Genomic DNA, 18,487 nt, shown 5'->3' on the forward strand with positions numbered 1-18,487 from the left:
TGCTCCATCCTGAGCCTCTATAGTTATTTATGGAGCACCCGGGGATTAGGCTGTCCCCATTGCCTTGGAGATGATTGTGGTTCAGGAGGTGTAACAGGTCGAAAATCGGGCAGTAATGTTGGAGGATTCCCGGAGCCGAAAGGTTAACGTAAAGCTTCTCAGGGCAACCACCCATCAAACGGATGGAATTACTGACACTATGGTGACTGAGCCGGATTTTATTCCTGGGCGGATAGCCAGAAATAAATGGTAGCTGGGTTTACCACCAAGGTACCCTTGAGCCCAGCATCCTAGTGGGTCCTTACAAGATGATAAAGAGTCCCATCATTAATTGTTTTGGGTACAAAAAGTACAGCAGCATGCATTGATATCACAGTCCACACTGTGTTTGACAGGTTCTGAAGACAAAAAGTATAAACTGACAGTGAGAAACACACATAATAAACTGCATAACAAGCATAAAATGTACAGAACATGTTCCAATTATCAGTGAGATGTTCAAGAGCTGGTTGGGCAGTGAGACTGTTGAAACATTTCAGGTGAAGTTGGGCAGTCAGCAGTTAGGAAAGCTTTATCCAGCAGTGACAACTACTCTGGGAATTGCAGCAAGAGCTCGTGTCGGGTTACAAGTGGACTTCTGAAGGCAAGCAGCAGTTGATCCTCTACCTGGACTCGGCCCAGAAAATGTCCCCGAGAGCTTTGCAAGACATCTAACAAGTTTATATCAGTTGAACTACAGGTGAACCGCAGGCTGAGGTGCTGCAGCATTTGCACTGCGAGTGAACTGAAAGTGACACCGTCAGTGATTTAGACTGAATGGACTTCAATGTAGCGCCTACAGTAGGAGGTCAAAGGTTGTGACGTCTCAGCTTCAGCTTTCAGAGACCATGCTGAACTCAGCAAGGGGCTGATGTAGGGATGCTGGTCCGGACTTACAGGCAACAGAGTGTAAGGAGGTCAGGCAGTGTGCTGTGCATTTAGTTGGTGTTAAAATGCTGCTTGCACTTTAATCTAGTCCTGAGTGGATTAAGCTGAGTCCTTATTTTCATAATAGATGTAAGTAACCTTGGTGCTCAGGTTTATACCCCACGTTTAAGCTGCAATCATCCATATAAAACACATCTATCCAAGTGTTTCTGAGCAAGATGCTACCACTTTTGGAAGCAGTGGTCTATAGCTGCGCTAAAAGAGAGAACGAGAAGAGAAAAATGCAAGGACTCATAAGAGTGCAATATTATTTTAATTGTAAAAGGGCTCGCTAGATTAACTACAGAAGATGACACTGTGGTGAATCGCCGCAGGGTCGCCCGGCGGGTTGAGGGTCTGCTGGTGTTGTGTCTATTTGTGTTGAATGTAACTGCTGTGAAACAGTCTGAAAATAACTTTTTATTTCGCTGATTAACCAGCGTTATCGATGCCGGCGCTCGCTCACTTTCATTCAATGTCTCTGTCTTTCAACCACTGCTGTCTCTCTCTCTCAAACCATCAGACACAAGTCAAATTAAACTTCTTCATGTCATGTCATGTAAATTGCGAGCCAGACTCAGATTTAGAAGCTGGGTATGTGAAACAAACAAAGCCAGAACACAACAGGTAGAGTATCAGAGTTTAGTCCATGAATCCACCTGGATAGTTTCAGAGGCGCCTGATTAGCAGCCACAGCGTGACGTCGGGCTGCATTTTTCCAAAAGTTGGATCCAGCTCAACTTTTCCACCACTTTTTTTTAGCGGACAGAACACACTACCCCGACTCAAATGACGGATCTTATCTAAATGTACTCTTAGTCTCGTGCATCCATTAGTTACAAACATCTGACCTAAGTGGTGCTAAAGCAGCTCTCACTCAATATTTGCACTGCATTAAAACACAAAAAAAGCCTCCCTGTTGATTTCGGTTAGACCTCCGCGGGGGGCTCTGTCAAAACTAATCTGGGTCATTGAGCAAAAAATGTCAAAACTCAACTTTTGACGCAACATAATGCAACTTCATCGACCAAGTGTACATTCCTGATAGTTTGACTTTGCAACATAAGCAGCGTGATTCTGTTTACCTTGCAGTCTTCGGGATAGTCTGCATAATAACTTTCCCAATCTGTAACATCCCGCCTGTCACTGTTGGGCTTTAAAATGCGCATATGTATCACTCAAATTGAACTTTCTGGATTGTTTTTCACTGCCTTTACCAACACAGCCATTATTTTTGATTAATTCTGTATTTATTTATTCTTGTCGCTGACATCACCAGGCTGGGACGTCACTTGTTGCCCAACTGAGACTATAACAGAATAAAGAATATGAATAACCACCACTCTCCCCTCTTGTTATCCTCAATTTGCTCCAGCAGGGCTAAGCGGCCTGCAGTGGAGAGCTGTTGCACCCGGCAGTGAGATATTGCCGCAGAACATGTGTGTGCTCAGCAGGACTTTGCACAGGTTAAAAAAGTGAGAGAAATACTTGCCTATAACTAGACAAAATTGATTCGTGAGGACTGAAAAGACGCTGCAGGATTCCACTGAAGTGAAAGTGTTTTCAGCAAATTCGGCGGTGAGCGCAGCACCAAATGTCTCTCACTAAAAAGAAGCAAAAGGAGTCTGAAGGGGCCCTCATCACAAAGAGGAAGTGGTTAGGCACCCTGTGAGACACTCCACTTTCCCGGCTCATTCACCTCATCGATTTTCTTAATCAAAGGCTAAACGGATTTACAGACCAGTGCCGTTACATAAGCCTGAAAAAATGTATTTGGTTCTGTCTACTAAACAGACTTTCAGTGAGCGGAGAAAAAAGAGATGTGATGTACAAAGCTACGGGTTCAGAAAGAATCTCTTTCAACACATTTGACTGAACCTTGGCTTGTATGTCCGGGTGAAAGGGTTAGGCGTTTGAAGAAATGGTGCAAAGTCCAGAAAAACACGGAGAACAAGCAGAGCGAGATGCTTAAAAACAGCCCTGTTAACTGTCGTGACCCCGTCACCTGAGGAAAAGTAGAATGATGACGCTCGCTGTCGAGGCTCGACGACCACTTTATTTTTAAGACTTTTATATATCAGACCATAAAATTGGATCTTTGAACGTGGACCCTGTTTTCATTGCAGTGGGCTGAAAATCGATAGGTGCATTTGGATTAGTTTGTGAAGTATCGGTTAATAGTTCGCAGCACTTTCACAGCTGGGTGTTTCTCCCCATCTCCAGCATTTGAAGAGTTCTCGAACTTTAATGCTTGTTTGTTGGATCGAAAAAAGAAAAACTAACCTCTGGGAATTACGACAAATGTTGTTTCATACGAGATAAAGAAAACAAGATTCTTCTGAGAGATTCGAGGACCTGAATGTTTTTCTCTGAAGCTGCTCGCGGAGGCTGAGAGTTTTATTTCAAAGTTTATTTCTGTTCTGCTAGTTTGTTTTCCTTCTGAAATAATTACTAATAAACTACTTAATCTGCAGTTATTTTGAGGCATTTTTTTTCAAATTTCAGCTTCTCAAATGTGAATATCTTTAGCCCTCTGTGACAGTAAACAAATAATCTGAGATCTAATCTAATCTGAGATAATTTAAGATCCGACATCGGGTCATCGGTCTTCAGCTGTCCATGTTTGCACACAGAAGAAGAACCTACAAACACAGAAGTGTTCAGAGCGACTGTAACAGGCACCGCCATGAATGGGACAATAGTTAATTGACTGATTGAGAAAATGAACGACAGATTAATTGATCCCTACTAATTAATTTATCTCGAAATCATCGTTCCCTCTCTCAGTTTTTCTTCTGATATGTGTACGCGCCTCATGGCTCATGAATAAACATCCAGGTCACAGGCTAGAGAGTTCACCACCTCCTCTTTCTTCCAGGTTACATCGAGGAGGCGTGCATCATCCCCTGTCCCTCCGACTGTAAACTCAGCGAATGGTCCAACTGGTCTCGCTGCAGCAAGTCCTGTGGCAGCGGGGTCAAAGTTCGCTCCAAGTGGCTCCGAGAGAAACCTTACAACGGCGGCCGGCCGTGTCCCAAACTGGACCACATCAACCAGGTACGGACGGACAGCAGGAAGTTTCTAAAGCTCAGTTTTTAAAAAGTCTGAGCAAAGAGCAGCTTGAATATTTATGAACTGTGATACGATGTATTTATACTTATTACAAGTTTTATACACATAATACATATCCAACACTGGAGAGAGAAAGAAATTCATTATTAATGAATAATCAGCCTGAGTCTGCAGAGCTTTCCTTTACCTTCCCCTCATTATTGCTGCACTCATTTTTTGCTGAGCAGCGACACTGCAAAAAAGCAATGTGTGCTATAAATGGATCCCATCCACCATATTAATGCCCCGGTGTGTGCCAGTTGATTCCTTAAGGTTTCCATGATTTGCAGAAATGAAATGCTTTCCAGGCCCGGGAGTATCCGCGGATGCAGATTAAGGTTGTGTTGATCCACACCTGTCAGCGTGTGTGTGTGTGTGTTTGTGTGTGAATGTGTGTGTATCTGCTAAGTTCACACAGGTATTTATGCCAGAGGCTTTTCTGATTATGTCCTCCTCGAATGTTGTATTAATCACAGGTTCTGCACTATATGAACAGTTGGCATGTGCTCATTAATCCATCTGTCTCCTTTTTAATCCACCCCGACGCTCACTGGATGTGACTCACTACACTCGCTACAGGCTCAGGTAAGAGCTGCTTTCCTCAGCTGTTTGTGATGTAGCCACAGATGTTAAGTGTCGGTAATGTCAGCGGGTCACTGACAGATAGATGTACACAGCCACAATATCCTCACTATAAGTAAACTATCAGATTGGAGTTTTATTTAGACAGACGTTTCTCAGAGGCAGAGCTGCTCCGGGGGCAGAAATAATCTCGTTGGCTGAGTTAAACCTTGAGAGAGCTGAGCCAAAGAATCACCGAGTATTAGGCAAAACTTCACTGACAAACTCAACTAAGACGGAGTAGTTACATAAATATAAAGATCGTAGAGGCCGCTACCGAAAAAAACTTTAAGTTGTTGTGTCCTCAGGTGTACGAGGTGGTGCCGTGTCAGAGTGACTGCAATCAGTACGTTTGGGTGGCCGAGCCGTGGAGCGTGTGGAAAGTCAGCAACGTGGACTTAAAGGAGAACTGTGGCGAGGGCGTCCAGACCCGGAAAGTCAGGTAAATATCAAACTGTGTGTCCTGCACAGTGTCTCTGTTTATTAGCAGCTTTATTAATACATTTACTCTCACATGAAATGCTGAGCCGAGCTTCTCTCCTTCGTTTCCTACAACTGCTACAGCGAGCTGTCAGACCTCTAATGAAGCTGCCATGCTAATTTGCGTTCATTATTTCACTACCTTGTGTAAAGTTGTGCGTGTTTTTTTTTTTTAAATAAACACGGAAAAAAGAATTCCCGTGCAGGCCGGGATGACTCGTCTAACACGCTTCCCGCTGACAGTCAGCAACCCTGTTCAATCTGTTCGGGTGGAACTCTTCGGATTCGCACTCTCCACATGCCAAGACATGTAATTAGACTATATTAGACTCATAAGACTGTAATTAGATGGTTCCTGAGGCGTGCAGAACCAAACATCCCCATCCTGTAAACACACAATCACGGTCCAAATAAGACACAGGGACATCAGCTATGAACATCCACAAGCCCTTGTAATGATCAAGTCGAGTGCCTCTTCCTGATTGCTGGTGGGTCGGTGATTAACGGCTCAAGTTTCTGCTCTGAGCAGGTGAAATTATCAGTGGAAATAGTGGCAGTTCACTCGTTAAAAAACCTGTAATCATGAAGAGAAAACTCCTAAAATGTGGCAGCAGCAGTTGAGAAAAAATCTAAACTCAACAACACATGCATCAGAATATCAACTTTTTGCACTGTATCCAGAGTAATTTAACGCAGCCGACCCACGTTGATCCGACCGTTAAGTGTGTCCACGTTGACCTTCTGCAGACGGAGGAGGACCGAGTACTTTGTGTACCTGCTCTGTCTAAAATAAGGTCAAATCAGTGTTTCTCCAACACTCCCACAGGTGCATGCTGAACACTATAGACGGGCCATCGGAGTCTGTGGAGGACTACCTGTGTGACCCGGAGGAAATGCCCCTGGGGGCCAGAGAGAGCCGGCTGCCTTGCCCCGAGGACTGCGTCCTCAATGACTGGGGCCCCTGGAGCCGCTGCAGCCTGGTGAGAGCTGAACCCAGATCAGAAAGCGGGCGGCAGCAGCAGCAGCTCGGCTGTCTGCCACAGTGCAGATACGGGGGAACGTCAGATTTGTGCGAAGCCCGCTGAGATTTATCTTGATATCTTTTTCATGTCAGATTCTGAGGCTCAAGGAATCCAAAGCGTAGCTGTATTATTGTGAGCAGTGTATGAATCTTTGTCAACAGGTTATTTCTCGTCCACCAAGGAGGAATAAAAGAGATGTATGAACTGGGAGGCAGGAGGAGAATGGCTTATACATCACCTTGGTATATTACACTGTACTCACTGTGCATTCAGCGGGGAGGAAAGATGATTTATGGTAAAGACTCCGAGCTCCTGAGCGGGTTTCCAGATTTACATTTTCTGACTCGCACACTCGGCCCTCCGTACATCAGCAGGGATAACAGTGGCAAACACTAAACCGGCTAAATGTTCCGACATTGTTCACCTTCGGATTTTGGAAACACTTCAAACACGACAGCTGCATCACCTGAATGTGTCAGACAGCATAATAAGACAAAAACAGACTGAGACATTCTCTCACTGCAGATAGAGACCAAAGTAATAACTAACGACTTCTTATCTATGTGCATATGTGGCCATACTCTCTCTAAAGAATACATTACGTATAAACGTGATAAGATGGACTTTCTATAGAAGAAAGTCGTGAAGTCATGCTGGTGTTAAAGAGGCAGCTGTTTGAATGGGACCTGTGGTAGCTCCTGAAGGAGCTGTTTAAGGCCTCCACAGTCTCATGAGGAGTTCATGATGGATGTCAAGCTTTGCTAAGATCCTCCTCTCCCCCACTTCCTCTGTGGAGTCTAGGTGGTCCAGATGACCTGCAGCAGACGACTGCACAGAATATTAATAGATAGATGAATAGATATTTAGGATAGAGTCTTGCACACTTGAGCTTCTTCACATGTCAGGCTGTTGTGTAGATCTGTAAACAAGTTCAGGATATATTAATGTCCTCAGTAAAGTTAATCTATAGCTCATAGTCTTCTTGATATTTCCAAATGTATTTTTCTCTCTTATTCAACCCCACTTCAAAATTCAAAAAATGAGGTTTGAATCAACAGTGGCTCAGAAATCTAATTTATATGGTAAGATACTCGATGCTACGAGGAATTCAGTTCATAAAAGTTCATTTCAACCTAAAGGTTGATGTTAAAACGAGCAGAAACTGAAAAATGAGAACAGATTTTATCGTGACCTCAGAGTCCTTTTTCCCAACCCACTGTAAAATATTAAAACCTGAGTTTTGTAAGACGCCAAAGCTCTGATTTCATCACAGCAGCAAAGCACGCGCCTCCAATCTCCAGCACAAACGGAATCTTCATTCTTCTCTCTGCAAAAAAAACCCAAAAAAACAAACATGTAAGATGTCGGTTTCACCTGCTGCTCTCACAGCGGCATCATGGCCATTGTTAATCACACCCCATTCTCTCCCAAAGTGCTTGACACACCGACTTCCCACAATTCCAGTCTCGAATTGGAGTCTGCAGTGGCACCAGCGGGGCCTCTCGCCGCATGTTTTATTCATCGCGTCCGACCGATGGAGTTATTCAAAAGGCTGTCATTTTCTCCCACAACTCTCTTCTTCCCGAGCAATGACCGTGTTGAGTTTGACGGGTTACCGATCCAGCAGAATATCAGGCGTCCTGAAAAGATCCACATTCTGGGAATGCCAGAAGAGGGAAAGGATCTTTATGTATTTATTCATAGAAGGACAGTGATAACGCATCAGGAACAAGGCAGACTCTAGGAGAATCTATTTGAATTGTGGCCCAATAAACTGAGAAATAATCCTGAAATGAGCGACTTGATTGTCAATCGATTATGCGACAAGGACATGTTAGTGCAGCAATAAGAACTACTCACATAGAAACAGGGTGTAGAGTTGGGATAGATTTATCATGTAGTGTTGGAGAGGAGGTCCTCTCTGAAGAGCTGGAGGTCTTCTTGTGAAGGTAGAGAGGAACTGGTAGGACGTTCAATGTGAAAGAACAGACGAGAAAAGTTGGGATCGTCCTGAGCGTACGGGTGGCAGAGGCAGTGTGATCAGAGAAGGTTAGCTGGTCATCGACCACCTCTCCTGAGTTGCTCGCTCCCCTGGTAGAAGCATGAGATAGGGAGTCAATTTTGATGTTGACATTGCCTTCAACGTTCACTTGATATGGGAATCTGTGCAGCAGGAGCTCTGTGGCTCAGTTCCAGTTCAGAAATCTATCTATACTCAGTTCTTATTACTCTCTACAGTCATTTTTTAACAGAGCGTCTGTGTTTCAGCCGTGTACCACAACCAACAGCCGAGTGCGGATGGCGTACACCCTCCGGTCACCCAGCGTGGGCAGGCAGTGTCCGGACACGACCGACCACGAGCCCTGCGGCCTGAACCACAACTGTTTCAACTACTTCTACAACATCACAGGTAAAAGAAACGTAGAGAGACGATGCACCGCCTTCATGGTGTCACAGTGTGCTGATTCCCGTCTCTCTGTAAGGTCGTGAATGCAGCTTGTTTGTGCCAGACGTTCGTCTCTTCAGAATGACAGCGCCCCCGTACGTGCCTTGTGTTTTCGGATGGAGCAGATGCTTTTTTGGGCAGCTGCCAAGGGTTTGTCAGGACGAATGTTTCTCAACTTCAACCAAATCACCAGTATGAAAGCAGACCTTGAGAGGGGAGCTTTGAAACTCTCCGTGAACATCACTTTAAACCATTTCACGAACGAGCTCATCTGTTTTAACAGCGAGCAGGGCGATCGATAACCGACTCATCTATTTTCTTTATTTTCAGCAGCCTTATCACTTTTGTTTCTCGGGGTGAGGTAATTGCAAACCTTGCTTCATCGTGTCACGTTAAGGGAGTCTCGTCCACAGCTGCTCTTTGCAGAGCTCCTCTCTGATCACAGGCTAATTTTTGTTTGTTTGCTGGTTGTATTTCACGTTGGCTCCGCTTTTCAAGAGAAGGTTCAAAGGGCACGCAGAGCTCCCTGCAGTGAGAACCATTAAAGCCTGGAAGTAAAACGTTTGACTGTTGGCCACCAAGCGTGAACTCGTCAGTAAACAGTTGCTTATTTACACATCTAGCAGTTACGGAGCCACATTATCATTCTTTTGGAGCCTCGTTTTTGGCCATCTGGCGAATAAAAGTCCAATATCGTCTCGCTTTTAGCTCTGCTTTTGGTCTTTACCAACTCCTGAGGGAAATATCTGGCTCTTTAGCTGCTAAACGCTCCACTATGTTCACCAGCTAGTCTCTAACTGTGTCTGTTTGCTGCTGAGCAGGTTGTGTAGCAATTGGTTTTTTAGAGCTTTCTTAGCTGCAAACAGCGGCCTGCCGGGGCTGGAAATGATGCCGTGAATGGCAAAGTTACGAACCAGGCAGCTAAACAATGAGCTGAAACTCTCTCACAAGTAGGATCGACCCCTTTTCACACCGCCCCTGCTGCTTTCACATCATTTCATAAATTGTTATTGTGAAAATATCAGTTATAGACGCTGTAAGCAGAAGGATTTCCAAATTTCCTGGCAGTCTTCCCGAGTTCTCCTGTCTAATCTGCAGGATATCACACCTCCATATCACATGTCACGGAGGCAACTGTTTCACATTTCACTGTGGAAACTGTCCCAACTATTTCAACACAAATGAAAAAATGAGAGGCTGTCAGCATGTCTATATTTCATTTATATTTGCCTGCACTGCTGCTGCCCCACATTCTCAACCAACACACCCTCCTCTTCTGTCTTCCCTTTGTGTGGATGCACTGAGAGACGTACATATAATCCCCGCTGCTGGGTTCACACAGGCATCCCAGGGTATATGTACATAATATACGAGCAGAGAGTATTATTGGGTAAAGCACTATTCTTTTGTTTTTTTTAGTCTTTGTTGATGCAGAGCCCATCCTTCCCTTCACAGTTTTACTCCCTCTCTTGCCGTCTCTCTCTCACACTTTCTTACTGTCGCTCTTTCTTGTTGCAATCTCCCTATTTTCAGTCCCCAGAGTGCCACAAAGCTCCCCGGCAGAAGGAGACACAATTCCCTGAGTTGAGCTTGCAAACGAGCTCGCCGTAGCTAAAAACAGCCACTCGTCTTTGTCAGCGAGCGGCTCACTTCATGAGTGATACCTCAGCGTCCCTGCTCTTGCACGTTTTTTTATTTTAAAACAACTGCACACACGTTGTATTTAAAAGCACGGGAACCCTGAGTCTGGAATAAAATGTCTGCTTCTCACTCCACAGAAAGGGGCAAGGTTGAAGCTCTCAGGGTTTTTCTGGTGAGATTTATTTGGGGGAAAAGTTGCATTGATGTTGCATTTTTTAAATCCTAGTGGCCGCCTGGGCGTACACACGGCTCGCTTATGAAGCTTGCACTGATAGCAGCCAGATTTATTGGATTTAAGTGAGCTGTTATAAACCTTCAGTGACCTCTTTGCTGACAAAGTAATCATCTGTTATCAACAGTGATCTTCACCAGCCCGAAGCTATTTAGAGTCTGACTCCGAGACACACAACACACACACACACACACACACACACAGATTAGTTCAGGTTCTCAGTGTTACTCGAGTGTCGTGGCAGAAGGTGGGAAAAGTGCATCAAAGCTAATGAGCTGAAGTCAGACTTCAGAGTACGGCATGCACGAGTCATGCTCGCCGTTCTGCTGAGTCATGTAGTGGTTTAATTTGCACGGCACGTCCTTTGTAAAAGATCAATCAGACAGTGCAGTGAAGGGAGGGCGTTTTTTAGTTTGTATCAGCAGTGTAGCTGCTAATTAATTTAATAGTGTTGTGCTGTGTCATCATGGAATTAATTGATATTTTATATAAAAATCAGACTTTTTGTGTCCTGATTCGCTGCATATCAGCATATAAAACCTGAAGTCAACCAACTTCCATGGTGCGACAGTGCATTTCTCTGCGTTCGCTCCTAAAAAGCTGAGGCATGCCGTGGTTTTCTCTCACAGTCTGGGATTTATTCACTCTGAAGTGTAAAGAATTGGTGACAGCTGACGCATTTAAAGACTTTTGAACAGTGTCTCCTCGTGTTTTGTCCCGCTGCATCACCCCAGCTTCGACTGAAAATCCATCCATCTACAGAAGCAGAACACTGGTGAAATGCTTGTTGTTTTTTTTCGTGTGCCCCTCGTCTTCTTTTTTTTTTCTCCATCCTCGCTCTCTCCTGTCTAAATCGTGACTCCATCTCACCTGCCTTCCACCCAGGGTGGTAAAATCAACAGCGGCAACCTGTCGAACACTGGTAAATATTTGCTATGTGTGGCGGAGCTGTGTGTGCTCTGCTAGCTGGCAGGTAGTAGTCATAATATGAGGGTCATATTCTGCTGTGAAATGTACTTGGAGGAGGTTTGACAAGTGAATTCTAGTAGATGAAACCATCTTTGCAGCTTATTGCAGTTAATTTTTTAATGTCTCAGCCTGGATTTCTTTATCAGCTATGAATATAATCAACAATGAGAGTATTTCTTAGGATTTATTGTGCTTTGCAGGCTGATATAATCAATATTTTTGCCTTAATAGTGGATCAGATGGCTGTGTGGATGTGAAAGAGGTCGCTTGAAAACGATCACTCACCTCCCGTCAGCTCTACGGAGCAGCATCTTTCAGCTCATTCACCCTCGTCGCTCTCATCAGCATCATTTCCAGACACGGCAGACGGCTGTTATCATCTCTGCTTAAACCTCGCTATAGGTTACCTGCCCCGCATCAAACAGCAGGCAGACAAAGTTAACGACTAGCTGGTGAACACAGCGGAGCATTTAGAGGCTAATTGAGCCGGATATTCGCCTCAGGAGTTGTTGTCTGAGAGCAGAACGGAGATGAGAACAGAGTAAATATTGGAATGAATTCTAATGTTGCTTTTGTGTCTGCTGGATGTGTGAATAAGTAACAGTTAGTCATAACAAGTTAGAATGTGATCATATGTCAGTGTTTACTTTTTGTGCTGCCCACGAGTGGCCAAAATCTGAGTAGATGCAGGTTTAAGAATTTCATTTGGACTTATCTTGAATTTGAAGATGTTGCCACACACTTGCATAGTGACACATTTTAACTAACACGATTTCAATAATGTAAAAATGTACACAGCATGACAAAAATGTTGATATGCAGGGGTCTTCAACCAGGGATCCACGATCCTTAGGCGTTCCGCAGAGGCACTGCAGGGGGTCCGCCAATTTCTGTCATAATAATTGACAATTTTCACCAAAATGTTGAATGTGAAGCTGCAGATAGTTGAGAAACTACAAACAGCCGAAGCAATTGGATGAATCAGTGGACATGTTCAAAGACACACAGCTCTTGGCGTTTAATAACCAATAATAATTATGCATTAACTTTCTTATCAATCATGAACACATATAGGCTAATAACCCAGTGTATAAATAGGTTAATAAGGTGGAAAAAAGTGAATAAAGTAAATAAAAGTTATGATAGGCCAGGCTTAAAATGTGACACATTTTAACTGTTTTGTTTGTCTCTCGTCCAAGGGCTGAAAAAGATTTTAAGGTTCACACATAAACATGTCTTGGCATGGAAATGGACTTGATTTGACTTTAACTTCCCCTCAAACAATTAAAAAAGCTTCTTCCACGTTCAGTTCAGAAAAGAAAACTCTGCAACTGTTGGATTTATTATCTACCTATTATGTTGTATTACTTGCTGGGTGAGAGCTGATGTAGCTCAGGAAGCCCTGACCACTTTGTTTTAGCCTATTATGTATGAGCATTAAAACACTTTGCTGCAAAAGTCCGACCACGAAACGGTAAACTTCAGAGTACAATCAGTGTATTTCTCTATGTGACTTTTTGTTGACAGTCAATGTTGCTGTTTGCGGTGTGAAAGAAACAAAGACAGGAAGTGCAACTGAGTCGATTTAATGATGCTATAAGAATTCGCCTGTGCTGTGCATCATTATGTAGTATTACTTTCTGAACAGTATAGCCAGGCGCCCACATTTTTCTGCAGTGTTCTAAGCTCTCTGATGACAGTTTTTAACATGTTGTGTTTCTCCTCAGACTGGAGTACATGTCAGCTGAGTCCTAACGCTGTGTGCGGGAGCGGCATCAAGACCCGGATGCTGGACTGTGTTCGCAGCGACGGCAAATCAGTGGATATAAAGTTCTGTCAGGAGGTGTGTCTTCTTCTTTTGTTTTTTGGCCAGCCGGTGTTTACTTTCTGTCTGTGGCACACTCGTTTTTCTTAATGACTTAATCACATTGCTCTTCATAATATATTACCGTGCCCTTCCAGTACTATTAGGCCTACAGCATCATGAAATATTCACAACTTTTCCCATGCTGAGTTTGTTGTCGTTGCTTCAGGCAGAGCATTTTTACTCATTCATAATGTGTCTCGGCTCCCTGTAATTGTAGCCGGCGGACTGTGGCTGAGCCGTCCCCACAGCTATTTAACCCTTGGCCCACTCCATCAACTGGCTCATTCACAAAAACACATTGTGTCAGAGTAGCTTTCACAACAGCTTCGATGTTCCAACTCCGCTGGCCTAATGCTGCCCAGCATTGTCTCTCGTCCCTTGCCAGAATAAAGACTTCTGGGAATTGTAGTGCTGCGAGGTCAAGCTGCGGCCTGGCTCTAACAGATTGAGTTGGCCGTGCCAGTGACTGTTCGCTTGTGTCGATGATGTGTCATGAGTTTACCCCCCTTCCTTTTCATTTCCTTACGTGTTCCGCAGTTGAATTTGGAGAAAAAGTGGCAGATGAACATCTCCTGTGTGGTCGAGTGTCCTGTCAACTGTCAGCTGTCGGAGTGGTCGGCCTGGTCAGAGTGTTCGCAGACGTGCGGACTCGAGGGTAAGATTCATAACAGACAAGACAGATCTTTGCTAAGACAAGATCACGACTTACCGGCAGCTGGAATGTGTGACCTTCTACTAACAATACATCTTCTCTAAGTGAGTCAGTCACTTATTCATTATCAATTAAGTAAAAGATATGTTGCACACTCCACATCTGACCATTTCTCCATTGTATCTCTTATCAGCATTTCGGGTCTCCTCCTCAACCTGATCTTTCATTTATCCTCGGGCTTCAGGAATAACATCAATCCGTCTTACCAGATGTGTGAATGTCAAAGTGATGAATGAACAAACACACTTTTACAAAGGACATAACACTTCCATCACATCACATCTTAACACAGAAACAACAACATTGAAGCTAGTCTATAAATGTTTTTTTTCTTGAAGACGTGATATGAAATATGATGCCAGACTAGACAGACTGAGTTTGGCAGTCTTGGCCAAACACATCAAGTTCTTGAATTTGCAACAGATAACGAGGCTAAGTGATTAAGCTTTAATAGTGTTAACCTCTTAAACATCACTGATCCGTAGATATTTCAGTCATTGCAAACTAATTCTATGCAGCCAAACATTTCATAGCATGAGTCACATAAAAAAAAAAAAAATCATTGAGAAATGTGATTGAAATGAATGATGCAACAGACATCAACAAGCTGATACAGACAGTTTGTGGCACTATCAGGTAGTCTGACACGAGTTTTCTAGTAAACAAACGTTCATTTTGATCACCTGAACTCATCGTGTGTGCCCTTGAGGTCAATTAAACATGTTAAATGTGACATGTGTGTCCTCGACAGGGGATTACACAGCTGGTTTTACCTAGGGACCACAATAAATACTAAACGGCAGCCAGCGGCGGCCGTATCATAACAATTTGCAAAGACAATTCTTTTCAACATTATGGTTTGCATACATGTTTAATATCTTGCAGTCCTCTTCTTCCCTGCCTTTGTTCGCCAGTTGCAGTTGCAAGTTTCTTGGCATGTTTCTTCATGCGCATGCATAAGAAAACAAAATTAAGACTCTGTAGTGCTACTAAAGCTGAAGAAATAACTCCACAGAAAAACAAAGGGAACAAATAAAGTTAAAACTGATGAATGACGCATCTGCAAGTTGGTTATTAAGATCTTATGTCCTTTAAAGACACAAGACCTGAGGTTTGTTATTAAGATGCTTCAGCGGATATCCTCGTCTACTTACTCTTTGGGTGAGAGCTGATGTAGCTCAGAAAGCCCTGGACATGTGGACACCGTTTTTTTTTACAGATTTACTCTTCACTACAGGATAAATACTGTATAATACAATGGCTGACATCTGTACATTATATCATACTTACTTTTTTATGAGGTAAATTCAATCTTCAGCTTCTTGTTAGGAAGGGGTGAATATCATGTTTCTTGCAAAGAAAGATTAAACTGAGAAACAAGTGTGACATTTTGTCGACAGCCGGTGTGCTGCTTGTAATGGGAAGAATTAAATACAGAAGATGCAGTACAGTATGATGCTCTGTAGTCAGCACTAGAAAACTGAGGCTGTGCTTGGCAGCTCCAAGTTGTAAATCTATACACATATGAATCTGAAGCAGGAAGATGGAAGTAAAAAATGTGTCGAGGAGCCTGCATACAAAGCTTTTTTTCCATTTGTGCCAGGTTTGTTTGAAAGGAGTCTACTACATCAACAGTTTTCTGTGTGTCTCTACAAGTATTGAAGCATAGTGAGGCTGAGAAAAAAAAACATGCTCAGCAAAACTCGGATAACTAAAATAAAAAAAGTCTTAGATCAGACACTTCTCGCTCCCCTGGAGACATTTGACCAGAAAAACTCACAAAAGCAAAAAAAAAAGAAAAAAAAGAGAGGAAGTGTTTATTTAAGAGCCGCTACAGTCTTCCCAAATGACCAGCGAAAATGTGTCCTCCTTTTGCCTGATTGTTGTTCCGGCGGTTCACACAATTGATTCTGTCCCATTAAATGTTCCTGCTCCTCGGGGCTCATGGGGAGTGCTTTGAAGAAGCAGGCGCTTCAGCGATAGTTGTTAAATCACAAGGAATAAGATAAAAGTTTAAGAAAGGCTAAAGGGCCAAGAGGGGACCTCATTTGATGTGTTTTTTGTGTCTGTGCGTATGTGTGTGGGATGTTCTCTTGTTGGAATAGGATATGAGGTTGTGCAGTGTGTGGGATGGCTGATTTGTGTTTTATGTGTTGAAAGGTGTCGTAGGTTGGTAAAGGTGTTTTCTGGGGTGAGCAGATTGCTGGCTAGGTGGTGTGAAAATGAAAGTGGGATGTGCATCAAATGAAGGGTTCTGAGATTCAAGAGTGGGTGGTTTAAAACAGGTAGATAGGAAGGTTGTATTTTAAAACCTGTGTGTGTGTAGAGGGTTTCTGTGTTAAGTTTTCTAGTCAATTCATAGCATTAATTCTGCACTTAAATTAAACAGCCTCTCGGGTGTTAGCTGCCGTATTATATTGGATTTATTTAAAGAGAGTTTGCTGATTGATGTGGAAGAAAAAAAGTCATTTAACTCAAGTGGACCAAGAACTAATCAAGATTTCCAGAGGAAAAAAAGGTGCAGGCTATTTAGTAAACCCTGCTCTGTTAAATGAAGTGCTCTTGTGCACTGTAACATTAATTTAATGCATTCAAAACAAACACGTACACATGCATTTTTAAATGAGCTGTTTACAGAGGGAGTGTGGATGGATGCCGTGTGGTAAGCTGCAAATGGTCACCGCATGTGCCAAATCTGTCCACATTTAGTTTATCGTGCAGAAAACATCGCTGCTTGACACTCGACATGCTCTGTATAATTGTATTATTTCAGAAAGAAATAAAACCTCCCAAAGGTTTAGCAGAAAAAATCAAATCACTGAACATTTAACATCTATCAAGACTCAAGTTTCAATACTGTGTCTGAGAATTAGTCAAAGAGGATTCTGCTGCATGGTGTTGTTTTTCAAGCTTGAGCAGCTCTCACTTTATTATCTGAACGATAATTGTTTTATTGAACAAATAATTGCAAACAATTACACAGTGCAGTCGTGGTAATGCAAATCTTTGCTGTATTATGCAAGAACCTCAAATGAAAAATGTTTCTTCCTGTGTGTTTTCTCCAGGGAAGATGTGGCGGCAGCGGTCAGTGGTTCAGGCCTCTCAGGGCGACGGCCGGCCCTGCCCTACTCAGATGGAGCAGTGGAAGCCCTGTCCCGTCCGACCGTGCTACCGATGGCAGTACAGCCCCTGGTCCGAGTGTCGGGTGGAGGTATGTCAATAAATCATAACATTATACCATAATCCAGGGACGTTAAATAATAACGATCGTATCGACGTCTGTCAGCTACAAGAAATGCAGTTTTGACAGGCCCCAGGCTCGACTGAGATCAATATACACAAGAGTTTGAGCTAAGAAGTGGATTTGGAAAGACAGAAATCTCTGCACCTGGCAAAAAGTAATGGAGTCTTTAGTATTGATGAACAACCCCATCAAATCCCTGCTCATGCAGTTATTTTGTGAGACAGACAGTAAAAAAATCAATGTAATGCACTTTTAATGCTGATACATTACTGTGATCCAATACCTCAGCCAAGAAATTTGGCAGCTTTTACACTTGGTTTTGCATTGTGTGCCACCAGGTCAGGTTATTAAAGCCGTCTGCTGCATCTCTTTATGACTTAAAACAAAACTTTGTAGGCGTGGGTGTAGCTTTATGGGAAGACAAGGAGACATATCACTACTTATCGTTCATTTAGGGTCACCTTCTCAACTCTACCTTGTGTCCAATAGTTGCAATCTTTCTCATACGTATATATTAGCTCTGCAGCTAGAGATCCTTTTTGCTGACTCTGTCTGGACTGGGAGTTCTGAGCACTGGAGAGTGTTGGTCCCACAGTAGACACCAGAATCAGAGCTGGGCGAACTGGCATCAGAACCAGGGTCAGCAGGGTCCCAGAGAACCCGACCAGGACCAAACACAACGTTCCAGACTGACAAAGTTTGACAGTAGGGAATATAGCACTGAGGTGATTTACAGCAGCTCTCCGCCTTCTGAGAAGATGAAAATACGTTGGGTTTGGGAGGCGGGGGTGCCACAAAATAAACCCAGCTAGAAAACCACCTCGGTGTTATTGCACTGAGGACAGACTGGACGCTGAAGTGACTCATTACGGCCTCTCGATGGACAAAGTGGTGTTACGATACATGGTGGACTGGGGCTTACTGGTTAGGATATGACATAACGGTAAGTTGTAACTCTTAAGAGTTCAACTACAACAGAGCTTGTAGCAGAGTGAATGATGTGTCACAGAGGATAAATAAAAATAAAGGCTGCTTCTCAGAGTATAAATACACTGGATGAAAAAATATTATAAACTAAAGTACTAAAAGTAACTAAAATAATCAAATATTAGACTTTAAATCTTTGGTTTGTCTTTAAAATGGTTCCATAATAACTTAATTTCAGGCACAGGCATT

The 18,487-nt window shown here is 43.2% G+C and overlaps 1 protein-coding gene across 6 annotated transcripts in view; it reads left to right on the forward strand.

The window, feature by feature from the left end:
- Window positions 1-18,487, forward strand: part of thsd7ab (thrombospondin, type I, domain containing 7Ab) — a 190,355-nt gene that overhangs the window by 146,774 nt on the left and 25,094 nt on the right. For all 6 annotated transcript variants that reach the window (XM_027286087.1, XM_027286090.1, XM_027286088.1 and 3 more), the window contains 7 exons: window positions 3,845-4,024; window positions 5,002-5,140; window positions 6,005-6,158; window positions 8,469-8,610; window positions 13,216-13,331; window positions 13,893-14,010; window positions 17,133-17,278. In XM_027286087.1, coding sequence (XP_027141888.1) covers window positions 3,845-4,024; window positions 5,002-5,140; window positions 6,005-6,158; window positions 8,469-8,610; window positions 13,216-13,331; window positions 13,893-14,010; window positions 17,133-17,278 — 995 coding nt within the window. The remainder of the gene's footprint in view (window positions 1-3,844; window positions 4,025-5,001; window positions 5,141-6,004; window positions 6,159-8,468; window positions 8,611-13,215; window positions 13,332-13,892; window positions 14,011-17,132; window positions 17,279-18,487) is intronic.

The sequence above is a fragment of the Larimichthys crocea genome, chromosome XIII (assembly GCF_000972845.2).
Source record: "Larimichthys crocea isolate SSNF chromosome XIII, L_crocea_2.0, whole genome shotgun sequence".
In the NCBI taxonomy this organism is placed as follows: domain Eukaryota; kingdom Metazoa; phylum Chordata; class Actinopteri; family Sciaenidae; genus Larimichthys; species Larimichthys crocea.